General features: G+C 38.2%; 1 protein-coding gene across 3 annotated transcripts in view; it reads left to right on the top strand.

Annotated features, from left to right (window-relative positions):
* Nucleotides 1-5429: 5429 nt before the first annotated feature.
* pn (exopolyphosphatase prune) overlaps nt 5430-19258 on the top strand; it is a 39042-nt gene continuing 25213 nt past the window's right edge. For 2 of the 3 annotated variants that reach the window (XM_069508281.1, XM_034982948.2), the window contains exons 1-6: nt 5435-5667; nt 6569-6843; nt 7191-7346; nt 8137-8276; nt 10661-10781; nt 11706-11835. In XM_069508281.1, the coding sequence (XP_069364382.1) occupies nt 5632-5667; nt 6569-6843; nt 7191-7346; nt 8137-8276; nt 10661-10781; nt 11706-11835 (858 nt within the window). In that variant the 5' untranslated portion in view covers nt 5435-5631. Of the gene's footprint in view, nt 5668-6568; nt 6844-7190; nt 7347-8136; nt 8277-10660; nt 10782-11705; nt 11836-19258 lie in introns of all 3 variants that reach the window. The other variant, XM_069508282.1, reaches the window with a different exon arrangement.

Genomic DNA, 19258 nt, shown 5'->3' on the forward strand with positions numbered 1-19258 from the left:
GCGTAATTGTATTTCTCATGAGTTATTTACTTGTTTTCACATAAAAAACGTTTAATACAAATATTGACTACTAAACAATCGTTACGTCGTGCTATCGCTATCTCATACGCGGTTACACAGTGGGTACTTACATCTACCTATTATTCTATCTACGCCGTAGTAGTACATGGAAGTTCTTTGAACATACCTATTCTATACTTTTCCGCAGGAAGAGTTGTGAAAGAGATAGCAATACAGTGCGACAAGACTCTCTTGGCACTTGAATGACATTGACACGGGGGCGCTGTTGGAGAACAAAGGCTCAGACGTGGGCTTAGAATATTCAAACAAGAACGAAGGGAACACTTGACGGCGACGTTAGTTTCAAATTTCGCCACGCGCCAAGATAGCCTTGTCGCACTGTTTTGTCTTGACATAGACCTAGCAGAAATTAGGTTTTTTTCAATGCACAGTAAACGTTAAGCGACTCGCCTCATTGGACTACTTGGTGACTACTTGTCTTGTGCGCACTATACCCACTTACCTCGTTCCAACCTCCCCGTTTCTCTACAACGGATGAACTTCAAAACTGTGTCCTGGTCTCCAGCTGATAACTTGGTCTTGGCAAGACGACAGTCGGCCAAAAATGGCCCTGACTGCACGCAGGGCCGTCGACTGACCAGTTCAAGCTCTATAACAAGAAAAAAACCGGCCAACCACAAATTCACGGTTTTCAGATTTTTCCCCGAATGTCAGCTATAAGATTTACATACCTGCCAAATTTCATGATGCTAGGTCAACGGGAAGTACCCTGTAGGTTTCTTGACAGACCGACAGACAGACAGACAGACAACAAAGTGATCCTATAAGGGTTCCATTTTTCCTTTTGAGGTATGGAACCCTAAAAATCAGGCAAGTGCGAGTGCGATACGAAAGGTTCCGTACCATCTTGCCGGTCCTCAATTTTTGATATGTATTTAAACTTATTTAGAAACTAGCTTATGCTCGCGACTTCGTCCGCGTGGACTACACAAATTTCAAACCCCTATTTCACCCCCTTAGGGGTTGAATTTTCAAAAATCCTTTCTTAGCGGGTGCCTACGTCATAATAGCTATCTGCATGCCAAATTTCAGCCCGATCCGTCCTGTAGTTTGAGCTGTGAGTTGATAGATCAGTCCGACCTTTCCTTTTATATATTTTTTGATATAGGTAGGTACCTACGATTAGAATTACTCACTCTCGTCAGGATGTTTGCAGTTAAACATCCTGAGATGGCAAACGCTAAGGAAGGTGCGGTGAACGTTGTGCTGGCATCGCGCGCATACCATGACCTGACGAGCTGGACAATCCTTTGGGCAGTTGTCGTTGTATTCTACGGAGTTTACTGGAAAAAAAGTAAAGTTGTACTTAATTAATTATGATCCGTGCCAAACAAATAATCGTCTCGAGAGTGGAACACACCAGCCCGTGTGCCGCTTCCGCCATCTGCATTAGTGCGAGTGCTACATCCATACACACAAGTGCGTAGAACAGACACGACTATTCAACTGCCGGGAACTATACTAGCTATGATATTAGCGAATTCGTCCGCGTGGATACAGGTATTTTAAAAATCCCGTTGGAACTCTTTCATTTTTGATTCGGGTGTTCAAAAGTGTACAATGGTACTTTGAATAAAATGTTTGACTTTGAATTATGCCGGAGCAAAAAGTGGCCTATGTCCGTCCCGGGGATGCATGATATTATCTCTGCGAATTCTGTCAAAATCGGTTAAGCAAATGGTATGGTAGTAATGGTAGGTATACTTAATATAAGTTTCGCGTTTACTATGGATAAAGATTAATAATGTAAAAAGTCTAAAAACCTTCATTTTCCTCGTCGTTATCATAGTCTGGATCAAATGACATCGAATCTTTCGATTCATCTTCTGGTTCTTGCTGCTTCTTCATATCCACCTGAATAGGACAAAATAGTCAAATCAGTAACTTTTTATCAAACGTCAAAACGCGCACTTGCATGCGATATTCTATGAAATACTGGAATGTGACGTCCATCAGATTGACGTGCTTTTTTTAGTTTAATCGATAATTTAACATGGTTACTACACTTAAAACTAACAAAGGAGTGGATTTTATGTATTTTGGGAGACCCTCTATTTAAATCACTGAGAAATTAGTATAAGTCCCTCAAATTGCTATTGCGCTGGAACCACGTCTCATTAACATTGAAATGACGTCATTTTGACGTCAGCCGAAATAAAAATATACCATCAGCTCGAAACTTCAGTCTAGTGCTGACGTCACTAAAATGGCGGCTACACGCATTAGCAATTTGCGGGACGACGCAACGATCATAATATTACAACTTTCGTAAGTACCTCTTGATTTTCAGCTTCATTATGATTATTATTTTCCCTAACTTCATCATCATCATTTTCTTCCCTATCAAGTTCTTCATTATCACCGTCATCCAGTCCTCCATCAAGTTTTTCAATGCCACTATAATCTTCATTTTCTTCATAATAATGTTCTTGCATAGCATTAGCGTCATTCAGTTCTCGAACTAGTTTTTCACTATCTTCATCACTATCATTTACTTCCTCATTCTTTTGATTTTCATCATCATCATAATCGTTTTGCAGTATGAATTTATTTTTGTCACTAGCACGTTTTACTCTAGGAAAGTCACCACCATCAGATATTGTGGGCGTACCAATATCATCATTGACAGAAACTGATCCATAATTAAGTTGGCCACCCTTTTGGATATTTCCAGAAGGAATATAGCCATTTTTATTATCGAAGGAACTGTCATTCATATAGCCGTAGTTGCTGGCCAATGATGATCTTAAAATACTTTCTGGGAACAAATATTTAGTATTGATATACAATGAACCAAAAGGTTAAGTGGCTCCGCTGAAACAGGTCGGATCTGTATGATGCAACATGCAGCATGCGAAATGCACCGTCTGTCCTCCCACTGCTAAACATGCAGGAAGAAGCAGCCACCAGGCAACCGACCTGTTTCAGTGGAGTACAGCAAATTAATCTTTTGGTTCATTGTATATCATGGACTTCCGCAAAGTAACGCTTGCTTCTATACAACATTTAAGTATATTGAATCTTCAGGAAATAAAATGAGATTGTAATAGACCGTGTGGTGACTTGTCAAATGTTTATAATGAACGCCTTTCTTTTTTATTTTATTTATTTATTTATTCAGATACAAGATAGCCCTTGACTGCAATCTCACCTGGTGGTAAGTGATGATGCAGTCTAAGATGATAGCGGGCTAACCTGGAAGGGGTATGGCAGTTTTTTACTAAACCCATACCCCTTTGGTTTCTACACGGCATCGTACCGGAACGCTAAATCGCTTGGCGGCACGGCTTTGCCGGTAGGGTGGTAACTAGCCACGGCCGAAGCCTCCCACCAGACCAGACCAGAAATTTAGAAATTATAAAATTCCAAACCCCTGCCAGGAATCGAACCCGGGACCTCCCACTATTAAGACCACAGCGCTCACCACCGCGCCAGGGAGGTCGTTGATCTTTTTATTGCGAAAACTCCTATTTTTATGGCTTTCATTATACATGATGAAATTTTAGTGGTTTTAGAGCGGCGGTGGCTAAGTGTTTGTTTGGAAAACTAGGCACTTTTTTTTGGTTAAAAATCCCTCGACAGAAACTCGAATTAGTGAGAAACATTAGTAGTGCACCAAGCACCAAGTGACGTGACAACCATGAAAAAGCTTTAAAAAAACAGACTTCCAAAACCACTACAAAGTAAAAAATAACTTTTGTTTCTATACGTGTATGTATGAAGTCGGGCGAGCATAATAAAAGAAACTAGAAATCAAAGCGTTAAGCTCGCCCGACTTCAACATAACTACATACACGTGTAGAAACAAAAGTTATTTTTTACTTTGTAGTGGTTTTGGAAATCGGTTTTAATAAATTTTTTTAAGCTTTTTCATGGTTGTCACGTCACTTGGTGCTTGGTGCACTACTAATGTTTCTCACTAGTAGTGCACCAAGCACCAAGTTTTTAACCAAAAAAAGTGCCTAGTTTTCCAAACAAACACTTAGCCACCGCTCTGAAACCACTAAAATTTCATCATGTATAATGAAAGCCATAAAAATAGGAGTTTTCGCAATATAAAGAAAGGTGTTCATTATAAACATTTGAGACGTCACCGTCTGGTTTTGGAAGTCGGTTTTTTAATAAATTTTTTTGGAGGCCCAAACTTGATAGCAATCGGTGAGGGAACACCCCGCACACCCACACAGCCCCCACGCTAAGCCGGTGCGGGTGAGCGCGGGTGACGTGCGGGTGTGCGGGGCGTCTCCCCGTCTCATATCCCGATTGCCATCTCGATCTGTCGCGTACTATAGGTACCTACCAAATGTTAATATCAATAAAAGTTTTCGCATTTTCACTAGGAAAGTGATTTTGAATGATTAGGGATTGCGCAAATTAAAAATTATTAGTAGGTACCTACTTAATCCGCATCAGTGAATTTTCATTATGAATTTTATGGCGTTTTTAATCAACTAATTAATTACTGACTTGAGTTTACCTGTTTATTAGAATTAAGCTGATTTTTTTTAATTTTAGGTCCTTCATCATCATCATCATCATTTCAACAATTACTGACCTATTTACTGGTCTCCTCTCCTCTCAGAATGAAAAGGGCCTAAACTTTAAATCATAGTTCACCATGCTGGCCAAGTGCGGATCGGAATGACTACTTCTTTTCGAACTAACGTTGTCGTCAAGTGTCCCTTGATAATTGATAATAACTCAAAAATAATAATAATAATTCTTTTTTTTAAGGTCTCTTTACCTAAAGGACAAGGACTATTAGAAGTAGCCCTATTGGGACACTTACTGTTAGAGCGAGATAGCTAAATGCATTTAAGCTCTTATTAGAACGTGACATGATTATGTTTTGTCCTTATTACCGTGGCCACTTTTTTGTTTGTTTGCCAAAATGTATTTGTACGTGAGATTTTGGCAAACAACGTGCAATGAGGTTATGTTGACTCAAGTATTGTAAATAAATAATTGATTCGTTTTGTTGTTTTTTGTTTTTGAAGTTATTGTGCAATGGTGGGTTGCAGTATACTTGGCTACAATAGCCGAAGCGAACGTAAAATAGACGGAATAACATTTCACTAGTAAGTACCTGAGCGAGAGGGACTGAGGGGGCCACGTTAGTTGCATATCTGGACATATCTGTGATTTTTACATTGTAATGGTTCTACCTTAGAGTATTTATAGGTTTTACTCTAAGGTTTTACGCATAGGGGTGCAACTCCAGAACATTAAAAAATCGTAATATAGTAATAAAGTAATATAGTATATATCTATTTACGGCCCTTTTGACTTTTGAGTCTCATGGTCTCATCCAATTGCTCTTGGCTCATCCATAGTAGCTCTGTGGTTGACAGAAGTTGACCCATCTATGCATAGAAGTACCGACCAGAAATAAAGAAGTGCCCATAGAACAATATTCAATGTACTCTGTGGAACAGAGTCCTTTTTTGCGGACTTTAATAAAATGTGAATTTTATATTATGATGATTTTCCAGGAAGAACAATTTAAATTTGTAAAATAAACAAAGGAAATAGGTATTTATTAACTTTATCATGGAGGAATACTTCTCAACTACTTTAACCAATCTGGTTAGTGCCGAAAACTTCTAAGAATGCTTTTGAAAATGCAGTATTTTTAGTCAATTTAATTCAGTTATTTTAACGTAAAAATGCGTAAATTATAGTTTGTATGTAAAATTATGGTGTTTAATTGAGTTAAGGTTGGTAAAATAGTTAAAAAAGATAAGTATTAGGTTATAAATTAAAGAGTTTTTGAGCTGTCTGATTTTTCATATGGTTTGAAACCAGGGTATGACTTATATGGTCTAGAAGAATTTAAGGCTCGGCTAACTACGGCCCATTTAGGCCCAAGCCGAAGGTGGGTTTTTTTGGACGTAGCCGGAAGGTTCGGTCGATCACTATTAAAATATTATAGTGTGAAGTCTAAACATGGTGGACTGGCTAAACTCTCTCTCTCTCTGTGAAGAGACTCGTGTTCAGTAGTGAGCCATCGATGAGTTATGGGATGGAGGGGTGGAGATAATCTAAATCTAAATTTATAAAAGGAAAAGGGGACTTACTGACTGACTGATCTATCACACATGACAGTTTGTTCCGGCTCGTAGCGCGTTGGGCTTATGCTCAGGTGGAGGAGGCGCCGGAATAACTGGCACTTAGTTTTAAGATGTGATGTGTGGCACAGTTTGCTAAATAAACTTCTTTTCTATTTTTCTTTCTATCAACGCACAGCTCAAACTACTGGATGGATCGTGCTGAAATTTAGCATGCAGATAGCTATTATGATGTAGGCATCCGCTAAGAAAGGATTTATGAAAATTCAACCCCTAAGGGGGTGAAATAGGGGTTAGAAAATTGTTTAGTCCATGCCTACAAAGTCGCGGCCATAACTTTAGGATAAGATTGTCATAATTTTAGTACTGTCAGCATCATGCTAGTAATGATATAAATTGCTTAAATTCTCTACTTTCAGAAGTCAAATAACTATTCAAACTTAACCATAGTCTTGGGCAATGAGAGTTGCGACTTGGACTCAGCTGTCACCTCTATAGTCTATGCCATTTTTCTGCACTGGCAACACAATAGGATCAAATGTAAAGTGTGCACAGCCTCCAAAAGGAGTGAAGAGTGCAGTGATGATATATTCATCTCGGTCCTGGATGTCAATAGAGAGGACTTTGGCTTGAAGACGGAAGTGGTTTATTCTTTGGAAGAGCATGGCATAACTGATAAGGACCTAGTGTTTAGGTGAATTGCATGTAGTTATCGCTACCCATTAATATTATGAATGCGAAAGTGTGTTTGTTTGTTGGTTAGTCCTCACGAAGCAACGGATAGATGGCGTTATAGTTTTAATATATAACTAGCTTATATTTGCGACTTTGTCCATGTAGACTACATAAATTTCAATCAACTAAAAAACTAAAACATTTTTACTTTTTAAGTTTAACTCATAATGTCGATAGTACTACTAAGGGCAAATCGTTCTGCGCGGGAAGACAACCACTATAAAATAAAATAAATGTGCATTGGGCCAGTGTGGCAGACTATGACTTTCTCATTCTGAGAGGAGACTGAATTAAATTACTTTTCAGTGATGACATACATATGGAAAAATTGATATCGGAGGGGAAAACTAAGGTAGTGTTAGTGGACCACCATGTACTGCCGAAGAAGTATGAGTACTTAGCACCTTATGTCACTGAGATAATTGACCATCGACCGTTGGACCGAAGCCAATGGACATACAGGTATTCTTTACCTTAATAAAAAAGGAATACATATATCTAAAATTTATTTACGTATGCTCGCGACTTCGTCCGCGGGGACTACACAAATTTCAAACCCCTATTTCACGCCCTTAGGGTCGAATTTTCAAATATCCTTTCTTAGCGGGTGCCTACGTCATAAAAGCTATCTGCATGCCAAATTTCAGCTCGATCCGTCCAGTAGGGCTGTGCGTTAAGTCAGTCAGTCAGTCACCTTTTCGTTTTATTTAGGTAGGTATATGAAGTAAAGCATGACATGAAGTTGTAAATTTTTAAATTTTCTAGTATTTAGGGTTCCGTACCTCAAAAGGAAAAACGGAACCCTTATAGGATCACTTTGTTGTGTCTGTCTGTCGGTCTGTCAAGAAACTTACAGGGCACTTCCCGTTGACCTAGAATCATGAAATTTGGCAGGTAGGTGGGTCTTATAGCAGACATTAGGGGAAAAATCTGAAAACCGTGAATTTGTGGATAAATAAATAAATAAATAAATAAATAAAAATCTTTTTTATTCGTATAAACTTTTACAAGTACTTACGAATAGTCGGATGCGTCTACCACTGGTTCGGAATGCCTGCTGAATGTTCGAATTGCGGAACGCTGATAAATCAACAACAGCTAGGTGAGTACCCTGGTTTAGACAGACAGACAGACATCGAAGTGATCCTATAAGGGTTCCGTTTTTCCTTTTGAGGTACTAAACCCTAAAAATTGACTATGTATAGTTGTTCTACATGTATTATAGTTGTTCACAAATAAATATATATTTCAGTGAAGACATTCGGAGTACGATGGAGGTGGTTGGTTCTTGTAGCACTCTGGTCGCTCAGAGAATCAGAGATTTGAGTGCTCTCATAGCCAAGGAGGTGGACTTCTTTACCGACCACCCAGCGTGCACACACCTTTTGCACAGTAAGTCTGAGTGGGTCTTCTCCGTTTTTTAGCCGGAACTGCCAAGCGGGGGTACAGGCCTCGAGGCATGGCCTCCTTACCCGGGTGGGCGCAGGGCAACTTTGTGCCCTGGTGACTGTTTTTAAGTCGGAATTACACCGACTTGGGCCTGCCAATCTTGGCTTATGGCCCTAGGGGACTTGTTCTGTTTGTTTGTTCCGCGCGCGACAGTGCGAACTCCGCCGCCCGCGCGCGGAGATGTTTTCGGTCCAGGGTCGTCGTAAGTCTACTTATAACGATGTGGCGGTTACCACAATTGTAACTAGATGGCGCTGTTCAATCGATAACATTCCATGACGTAGTCCCGAACAAATGTACAGCCGACATAAAAGGAAAAGGTGACTGACTGACTGAGTGACTGACTGATCTATCAACGCACAGCTCAAACTTGAAAATTCAACCCCTAAAGGGGTGAAATAGGGGTTTGAAATTTGTGTAGTCCACGCGGACGAAGTCGCGAGCATAAGCTAGTAATAATAATAATAATAATAAGTTTATTCGTTACTCTACTTACGTAGGGCTTCTTCTTCGCTCTGGACGGGTTTCCGCACTTAAACGTTTCCGTCTGTCAGTCAGTCAGTCTGGGACTGTGCGGGACGTCCCCACTCCGATTGCTATCTCGACCTGTCGCGTATTATACCTACCCTGTGAAAATTTCAACTCTACCTATTACGGTTCATGAGAAACAGCCCGCTGATAGACAGACGGATGGACGGATAGCGATGGCTTACAATAGGGTCCCGTTGGCACTTCTCGGGTACGGAACCCTGAAAATAGGGCTGCCACCGTCCACCAGAAATTAGATTTGACCCCTGATACGGTATTTGACAACTAGTCAAATCAGTAACTTTTTATCAAACATCAAAACGCGCGCTCAGTATGCGAGATTCTATGAAATACCGGTATGTGACGTCACAATCATTTGACGTGCTTTTTTTTAAGTTTAATCGATAATTTAAAATGGTTATCCATACTAATATTATAAATGCGAAAGTGTGTCTGCCTGTCTGTCTGTCTGCTAGCTTTTCACGGTTCAATCGATTTTGACGAAATTTGGTACAGAGATAGCTTGCATCCCGGGGAAGGACATAGGCTACTCTTTATCCCGGAAAAACAAAGAGTTCCCATGGGATTTTTAAAAACTAAATCCACGCGGACGAAGTCGCGGGCATTCTCTAGTTACAAATAAAACCATCAAAGGACGTGGATTTTACGTATTTTGGAAGACCCTCTATTTAATAATCACTGAGAAATAATTTATTATTGACTAGCTGATGCCCGCGACTTCGTACGCGTAGAATTAGATTTTTAAAAATCACGTGGGAATAATTTTCAGGGATAAAAAGTAGCCTATGTCCTTCCCCGGGATATAAGCTAGCTCTGTACCAAATTTCATCGAAATCGGTTAAACTGTTGGGCCGTGAAAAGCTAGCAGACAGACAGACAGACACACACACTTTCGCATTTATAATATTAGTATGGATGTAGTCAAATACCCAATTACCCTAAGTCTTGACAACTACAAAATATGCCCTAAATCGTAACCCTAAACCCTATATTCGCCCTAAAAAAAAGTATGTGTTTGTGTGTTTGTCTGTCGCGCTAATCGCTAGTGAAATCTACAAAACACGGTATTGTATTGTAGTTGTGTGTAATTGGATTTGTTAAACATTCTTTATGTTGGTAATTAAAAAAAAAAGTTCGTCTTCATATTTCTTGATTCTTCACTGAGTATTCTTGAAGTGGTACGATGTGTACCACTTTCCAAAAATATTAACTATTATACATAAAAATATGACCATTATTGACTGTTAAAAGCATTATATACCAGTTCGGCGATCTAAATGGTTACGCGTTGTATACTACTACTAGCGCCATCTAGTTCACGATAATGCAAAAATTTAAAACTACTATAGTAAATTAAAACTACCTGACTATTCATAAACACTTGTAAAAAGTATACATGAATAAAAAACATATTCTATTCTATTCTATTCTAGTACGTTACAGGCCTTACTTTTATTTATGGGCCTTTAGATCCATATATAAAAGAAGCTATTAATTATATATACTAATATAGAATAAGAAGATCCATTAGGGCCTATACATATCGGCTTTGTAGAGCGTTGTCTCTGTCTCTCATACCTATATGACGTTTTGTCGGTTGCAACGACAGAGACAGTGCTCTACAAATCTGCTATCTCCTAATTTCCTCCTTTTAATTAAAAATAATAATTTCTTTATTATCACACAAGTGTGTCTGTCAGTAGGTAGTGTATATGTATAGTTTTTAAATAATTTATTTATGACGTAGGCCCATTATGATGTACCTAATGGTTTTTCAGGCGTTATACTTCTGGACACTGTCAACTTTTCTAAAGACGTCAACAAGGCGACGAAACACGACGAAGAAATCGTGGCATTCCTTGAGAATCTACTCCAGATCGATGAGTGTGAAACGGAAAGGTAAGGCTGTTCTGTTTGGCGTCTTGTCCTTTTTTTTAAATTTTTTTTTTAATTTAGATACAAGTTAGCCCTTGACTGCAATCTCACCTGATGGTAAGTGATGATGCAGTCTAAGATGATAGCGGGCTAACCTGGAAGGGATATGGAAGTTTTTATTAAACCCGTACCCCTTTGGTTTCTACACGGCATCGTACCGGAACGCTAAATCGCTTGGCGGCACGGCTTTGCCGGTAGGGTGGTAACTAGCCACGGCTAACTGCTTAAAGAGTAAAGAGAGGTACATATAAACTTTTTTCCGTTAAATCAAGTGATTTTAACTGCTTTAAGAGTAAAGAACATATAAACTTTTTTTTGTTAAAGCAAGTGATATTTAACTGCTTTAAGAGTAAAGAACATATAAACTTTTTTCCGTTAAATCAAGTGATATTTAACTGCTTTAAGAGTAAAGAACATATAAACTTTTTTCCGTTAAATCAAGTGATATTTAACTGCTTTAAGAGTAAAGAACATATAAACTTTTTTCCGTTAAATCAAGTGATATTTAACTGCTTTAAGAGTAAAGAACATATAAACTTTTTCCGTTAAATCATGTGATATTTAACTGCTTTAAGAGTAAAGAACATATAAACTTTTTTCCGTTAAATCAAGTGATATTTAACTGCTTTAAGAGTAAAGAACATATAAACTTTTTCCGTTAAAGTCATGTGATATTTAACTGCTTTAAGAGTAAAGAACATATAATTTTTTTTCCGTTAAATCAAGTGATATTTAACTGCTTTAAGAGTAAAGAACATATAAACTTTTTTCCGTTAAATCAAGTGATATTTAACTGCTTTAAGAGTAAAGAACATATAATTTTTTTTCCGTTAAATCAAGTGATATTTAACTGCTTTAAGAGTAAAGAACATATAAACTTTTTTTTAGAAAATTGCGGGTAGATCGTCTACTAGCTGCTCGAAGCGACGTATCTGGTCTGAGTGCCGCTCAACTTTTACGGAAGGACCTAAAGATATTCGGCCATATCCTCGTACCAAGCTTCCCTATACTTGTTAAGGTAACTGTTATTTTTTTCAAAAGAATATTAGCCAAGTTAATTGCTGACTAATATTCCCCTTTCCCCTCCAATTAAGAGTAAAGCTAGTGCTAGGAGTGGGTACGACAATAGTGCAACGGGTGATTTGATGCAATTTGAACCGGCGACCTTTAGTTTTTCAGTCCATTCCTTTACCCGTTGAGCTATTGATGCTCTACTGATTCTACAGGATGTAACCAGGACGCTAGCAAAAACTTAGCTTTATTGTTATACTAGCTCATGCTCGCGACTTCGTCCGCGTGGACTACACAAATTTCAAACCCCTATTTCCCCCCCTTAGGGGTTGACTTATCAAAAATCCTTTCTTAGCGGATGCCTACGTCATAATAGCTATGTGTATGCCAAATTTCAGCCTGATACGTCCAGTAGTTTGAGCTGTGCGTTGATAGATCAGTCAGTCAGTCAGTCAGTCACCTTTTCCTTTCATATATTTAGACTACCCAAAACACAATCCAATATCAATAACCATTTGCTTCATTTTGTAGTTTTAGTGATTTCGTATTTTTCAACGTAATGTACAGCGTGCAAAACTCGGGTCAATGCCCTGTTTACGACGTGGTGTTGACTCCGAGTGGACTACTTATGCAACGTTCGTTGACCTCTAGCGTCAGTCACATGTTTTATTTGCAATATATCGTGAACTTCAACAAAATATAGGATTTATTTCAATTTTTTGCGTTTTTTTTGGTGTTATCATATCAGTAATCATCAGTACTATCACCTGTCTTCGTTTTTGCGTTCTGGTTACACCCTGTATAGTGCGTGCAAAATAACTAGTCCAATCTGAAGTTGCGACATTGTATTTATAATTTGTGTGATAATTTTTAAATACATATCAAATAAACCGGCTAAGTGCGAGTTAGGCTCGCGCAATGAGGGTTCCGTACTACAGTCGTATTTTTTCGACATTTTGCACGATAATTCAAAAACTATGATGCATAAAAATAAATAAAAATCTGTTTTAGAATGTACAGGTGAAGACCTTTCATATGATACCCCACTTGATATAGTCACTCACTTCGAAAGTTGAAAATACTAATTATTAGTTCATGACCACAATTTTTTTTTTGTGTGATCTAACCCTAAATTCACGGTTTTCAGATTTTTCCCCAAATGTCAGCTATAAGATCTACCTACCTGCCAAATTTCATGATTCTAGGTCAACGGGAAGTACCCTGTAGGTTTCTTGACAGACGGACAGACAGACAGACAGACAGACAACAAAGTGATCCTATAAGGGTTCCGTTTTTCCTTTTGAGGTACGGAACCCTAAAAATTGTGGTACCGGCAGGATTCGAACCTGCGTCTCCTGGGTTCGCGTCCTCTGACTGCTAATCCACGGTTCGCTTGCTGCCAGTGACGAAATTTGTGATATGTATGTTCACTCAGCACTGAAGCGACTGTTAATGCCATCTAGTAGCGACACTTTGCAGTTATCGAAACTACTTTCAAAGGCCCATATTACAATGCAACTCTTTGAACGAGAAATGACATATTATTTATTGCTTTTTTACTATATATAATGTTATTTTTATTCTTGAGTGTATTCGGGAAATGAAACCAAGACTTAATTGCGTTTCTATACAATTACAGAAACAACATTTAAAGCCTTTATTTACGGTTTTAACAAATCTAAATATATAAAAGGAAAAGGTGACTGACTGACTGATTGACTGACTGACTGACTGACAAACTACTGGACGGATCGGGCTGAAATTTGGAATGCAGATAGCTCTTATGACGCAGGCATCCGCTAAGAAAGGATTTTTGAAAATTCAACCCCTAAGGGGTGAAATAGGGGTTTGAAATTTGTGTAGTCCACGCGGACTAAGTCGCGAGCATAGGCTAGTCTTTTCTAATTATAAACACAAAAAATACGTGTAGGCTCGTCAGCACCAGAAGTATGTTATTATTATCGAGATTGAAGACTAAACCACTAAAAGTAACCTTAGGTAATGGTTAACCAGATACGTCAGGATTACAACCTTTAGATTAACGGAGCCTTCGTGGGCATACTAACATCATTCTTGCACACTACGAGAGATATCACAGACTACCCTCAACTATTAACCTACCGTCAATAATGAGTCATGATAACAACGTCTCTTATGAGACTAGACATTGTAAGGGTGGTAAATTGGGCGGAATAGAAATATACCCGGATACGGAATAATCTACCACCTTACAAAGATTAGAGGAAAATAATAATTTACTTTACTTGATCTATCTACCTAGTAAAGAATAGAAGCTAGCCGTCGACTCCCTTGTAATGTATATGAGGTGTTATAAATGAAATTTGCTAGATGTTAGGCAAAATTGTTTTTAATGTAACTTTTACCGGGGTCGCTTAATACATAGTGATGGCTAATAATGCTTAGTTATTCTAGCTTAATGCCAAGACTTAATTTAGATACATTAGAATGCCTTAGGTAGATAGTACATAAAATCTATGTTTTAAATTTAAGATGCCATTGGCATGGAATAGACAATGACACAGTAAAATTCATAAAATTGTTTCAAAATAAAAGCTCAGTAGTAAAGACAGGGTTCTTACTGTACACATACACTAAGAAGGTTCACTAAAACTGTTCCAGGATACAAACATTTGCTTACTTGTAGGTGCGAAGACTGCAGGGTAGCTGGACGGCATCGGCCAAGATCCAAAACTCAATTTATTTGATTCTTCACAACCGAAATGTTTCATTACAAAGATTTTCACCAAGTCTTATCCATAGAAATTAAGTTGTCAACGTGAATGTGCAAAAGAAATAAATACGAAAACCGAAAACTAAAAACGGAAAACTAAAACGGAAAACTGAAGCCCTGTAACAAAGAAAAACAAGATTATAATTTGTGCTGTGTGAAAATTTCGACACGTGGAATTTTCCCGATCAAACACAACTCACCTATTGAACTCCTAGCCACCAATGGTTTTAAGGAGTCCACCCACAACCCATTATCCTCATTTATTTGGGAAGTTAAAATAACTGGAACTGAAAGAAATCATAAAATTAGGATTTTCTCTAACCAAACCGCCATTTTGTCGAATCCACATTACTTGATTTTTCACTCACCATAATTGATGAAACATTGAAATACGTTAGGATGACTAAATTTAGAACTATTGTATTTTCCCAGGGGAAGCCATGGGCGAAAAGAGTGAGATTTTCCTGGAACGAAAAAAATTCGTCTTCACATGTTGACTCCAGGAAAATTCTAAAATCTCACCAATCGGTGTTGCCAGACGCAACCCGAGTGTGGCCGCTCTCAGTTAGTTTGATCATGAAGCCAATTCATTTTTGAATATTTGCGGAACCTAAGGATATATTATAAGAACCGTTTTGTTAATGACTTAACAATAAACAAATGATATTATGGTTTTATTTAATTATTTTGTTTTATTTTTACGACAATTGACAACGAAGCAAACGCCATCTATTGTGGCTCGAATGAACTCTGAACATCGACCCACGCGTAGTTCTGCACCTTGATGCTAGGTGGCACCAACATACTTTGAACAAAATAGATTTTTTATTAAAAGCGAAACGCTAGTTAGTAGTTCAAAATTTACAACGTCACAATACTTCCCCTCCTACGAAAAGGTTCAACAGGTTGAACCACGCTGCCCTCAGCGTCATCCAACAACTACTAACAATTTGCCTGAAACAAACAAACAAAAAAAACACAGAAGTTACGCGTGAACGCACATCTACTACTAACAAGGAAAATTGTCTAACAAAATAAATATGCTGAAAACAGTGTAAGGTTTTATACATTATACTTAACTACACAACCCTAACTTCTAAAAAGAATATATACAAAAAAAACTTCATGGTGTCTAAGACACTTGAGTGGAAACATCTTGGCATCATTCTTCAGCTGACTGATAGAATGCGTCTAGGCCTACGGTGGTTCACTCTTTTAAACTACCATCTTAATATTTGTTACTCAACAAATACGGAAAAACTGGTTGTGAACGGGTCCATCTGATATGGCAACCGTTCTCTATCCCATTCGGAAAAATAAAACCGAATCAAAATCGGAATATGAGAAAAAAAAAACGAAATAACTCTCCTAGAAAATAGATCTCGGAACAGAATCGGAAAAAATAACAGAAATGATCCATTATCTAGAAGGAAAACGAAAATAAAACACAAAACCCCCCCCTTTTCGTTATCCCCAAAGTACGATATTTGCATTTTTACTTTCTCAACCGGTTGGTCTACCACAAGCATTCCAATCATCACATATTCATCCCTACATACATCCACTACATTCCTCCTCAACTGAACCATGGTAATGTAACTGTTAACTCAGAACATCACTACACTCATAAAAATTCCTAATTGAATATTGATAACTTAAATATTCAAACAGTTTAGACCAAACTAAGTAATGGCAAATATCTACTTCTTAATATCCTTAATATGCCAAGTGCCTATTGGGTGGTTGTCAGCTACTCTAACTAGTTCGTAAACCAAAGGTGACAAAACCTTGACAACCCTGCACTTTTCATACTTAGGTGCCAGCTTAGCTGCGAAAAAATTTGTAGCGTCGCTTTGTGGATAGGTCTTTTTCCACACTATATCCCCAACAGAATAGCTTGCAGACCTACGCCTCAAGTTGTAATGCGTTGCATACTCTGCATGAGCCTGAAACAAATTTCTCCTAACCTGACCAAATATGTCCTCCAAAGATCCAAACTTTCCTGCGTATTCCTCCCTTGGAATTCCGGCCTCGTACTCCTTATCCGTGTCCTTATAGAAGGAACCATTTAAAACCGGTTCTCTAGCGTGGACAAGGAAGAACGGGGAGAATCCAGTGGATTCATTAACCGCACTGTTTATGGCGAACTGGACCTTGTACAGGTTTTCGTCCCAGGACCTGTGGTTATCTTTCACAAAAGCGGCTACAGCAGTCATAACAACCTTATTGTACCTCTCAACAAGGTTAACTTGCGGAGTGTACAGTGGTGTGTAGTGTAATTTCGGAATATTATAACGCTTAATGAGATTACGGAATTCAGATCCTGTAAATTGGGACCCATTGTCCACAATCACAGTCTCTGGAACACTATGGTTCAAAAATACAAAATTCTCTAGCGCTTTAACAACAGCGGCACCTGTGGCACGCCGTAACGGAAACAACATTGTATATTTCGAAAAACAACACGTCACCACCAAAAGAAATGTAAATCCTGATTTAGACCTAGGCAAAGGTCCGACTAAATCAGCCGAAATGACCTGAAAAGGTCTCTCGCAGACTTTAGGCTTCCCAAGCAGACCTGGAGTGGCTGATGTCGTGTGTTTATACGCAGAGCAAGTATCACAATTCTTAACGTACTCAACCACGTCCTTATACATACCACGCCAAAAATATCTGAGGGATAATCTGCGATGAGTTTTGAACACACCAAAATGACCTGCAGTTGCATCTGCATGGTTTTGTTGCATAATTCTAAGGATGTCGTTCTTGTGGACTACCTCTTTCCAGTCGAACTCACTGAGAAGCTGGTATTTACATTTACTGTAACGATATAGTTTATCGTTCAAAATACAAAAATTCGGAAAATTTGCTGGATTGATTTTACAGCCATTAAATGTTTTGTCATACCAGTCATCTACCAAAACTTGTTGACTAGAGTTATCCTTACGATCACCAACTACATCTACGTGTATGAGTCTCGACAAGGTATCCGGAACTACATTATCACAACCCTTCCTATGTTCGATAACAAAATTATACTGTGATAATCTACAACCCCATCTGGCGAGTCGTCCTGAGGGATTTTCTAAATTTAAGAACCACTTTAGGGATGCATGGTCTGTGATAATTGTGACTGGCTTGGAACCAAAATAAGCCTGAAATTTCTCCACTGCAAAAATCACAGCTAGAGCCTCGCGTTCCGTCGCGCTGTAATTCCTTTCGTTTTTATTTAGGCTCCTACTGACATACGCAATGGGATGATCGCAACCATCGGTTTCTTGCGTTAGCATACCGCCAACACCATATGCAGAAGCATCACAATGTATTTTGAATGGTTTTTCAAAATTCGGTACCGCAAGAACAGGTGCGGTTACCAACGCATTCTTCAATGTATTAAATGCTACCTCTGCCTGTTCGCTCCACTCAAATTTAGGTGCGTTCTTTCCTTTACTCGTTAGTCTATTGAGTGGTGCAGCGATGGTTGAAAAATTCCTAATAAAGCGCCTGTACCAAGAACAAGTGCCTAGGAAAATCTTTACCTCCTGTGCAGTTTTTGGGGTCGGAAAGTTCAAAACTGCGGCAACTTTTCCAGGATCTGTACGTAAACCAAATTCATCCACTATATACCCTAAATATTTCAAAGAGTTTCTAAAAAAATTACATTTTTTAAAATTTATGGATAGTTGAGCCATTTTTAGTTTATCCAGAACTCTGTTTAATAAAATTAAATGGGTTTCAAAATCAGCAGAACAAATAACAATATCATCTATATAACAAAATACTATTCCATTTTCAATATCACTACAAAAATTTTGATTAAATAACTGGTCCATTAACCTCTGCTGTCGTGCTGGTGCACCGCATAGGCCAAACGGCATGACTTTAAATTTGAATAACCCTCTACCAGGAACTGTAAAACTGGTTTTTTCCTGAGAGTCGTTAGCTAATGGAATTTGCCAGAAACTTGAACTTAAATCAATCGATGATAAAAACCTTGCCTCTTTCAAGCTATCTAGAATTTGTGGAATGTACGGTATTGAGTATGAATCCCCCTTTGTCACTGAATTTAATTTCCTGCAATCTAGGCAAAATCTCCAGTCTCCATTTGCCTTTTTCACTAAAATTGCTGGGTTATTCCAAGGGCTTTCACTCGGAGTAACTACGTCCATTTCCAGCATCCTATCTAACTCTTTACTTAAAGCTTCCTTCTTTTCGGGAGAAAGTGGATATTGTTTTATTTTTATTGGCAAGGCATCACCGGTGTCAATAACATGTTCAATTAATTTTGTTCTACCCAATCCAATTTTCTCTGAAGAAATATCTAAAAATTTATTTACTACAGACTGGGCTAATTCTTTCTGTTGAGATGATAAGTTTTCAAAAGAAGTGATGGTATGAATTTGTTTATTATCAATCGCACAAATATTGTAAAATTGAGAAGGTGCCTTAATTAATTCTAAATTACCAAAAATGCCAGGGGCTAACTGAAATGTTTTCCAAAAGTCACAGCCAAAAATAACATCCGCTATTATAGAGGGTACTACAAAAAATTTTATTATGTGAGTTACGGAATTATAAGTAATCGGAATAAACATATAACCCATGCAATCAAGTTTGTCTCCATTTGCCACTGAAAATGTGGTATCAATACTGCTATGCAATTTATAACCGAATCTCA

The sequence above is a fragment of the Maniola hyperantus genome, chromosome 28 (assembly GCF_902806685.2).
Source record: "Maniola hyperantus chromosome 28, iAphHyp1.2, whole genome shotgun sequence".
In the NCBI taxonomy this organism is placed as follows: Eukaryota; Metazoa; Arthropoda; class Insecta; order Lepidoptera; family Nymphalidae; genus Maniola; species Maniola hyperantus.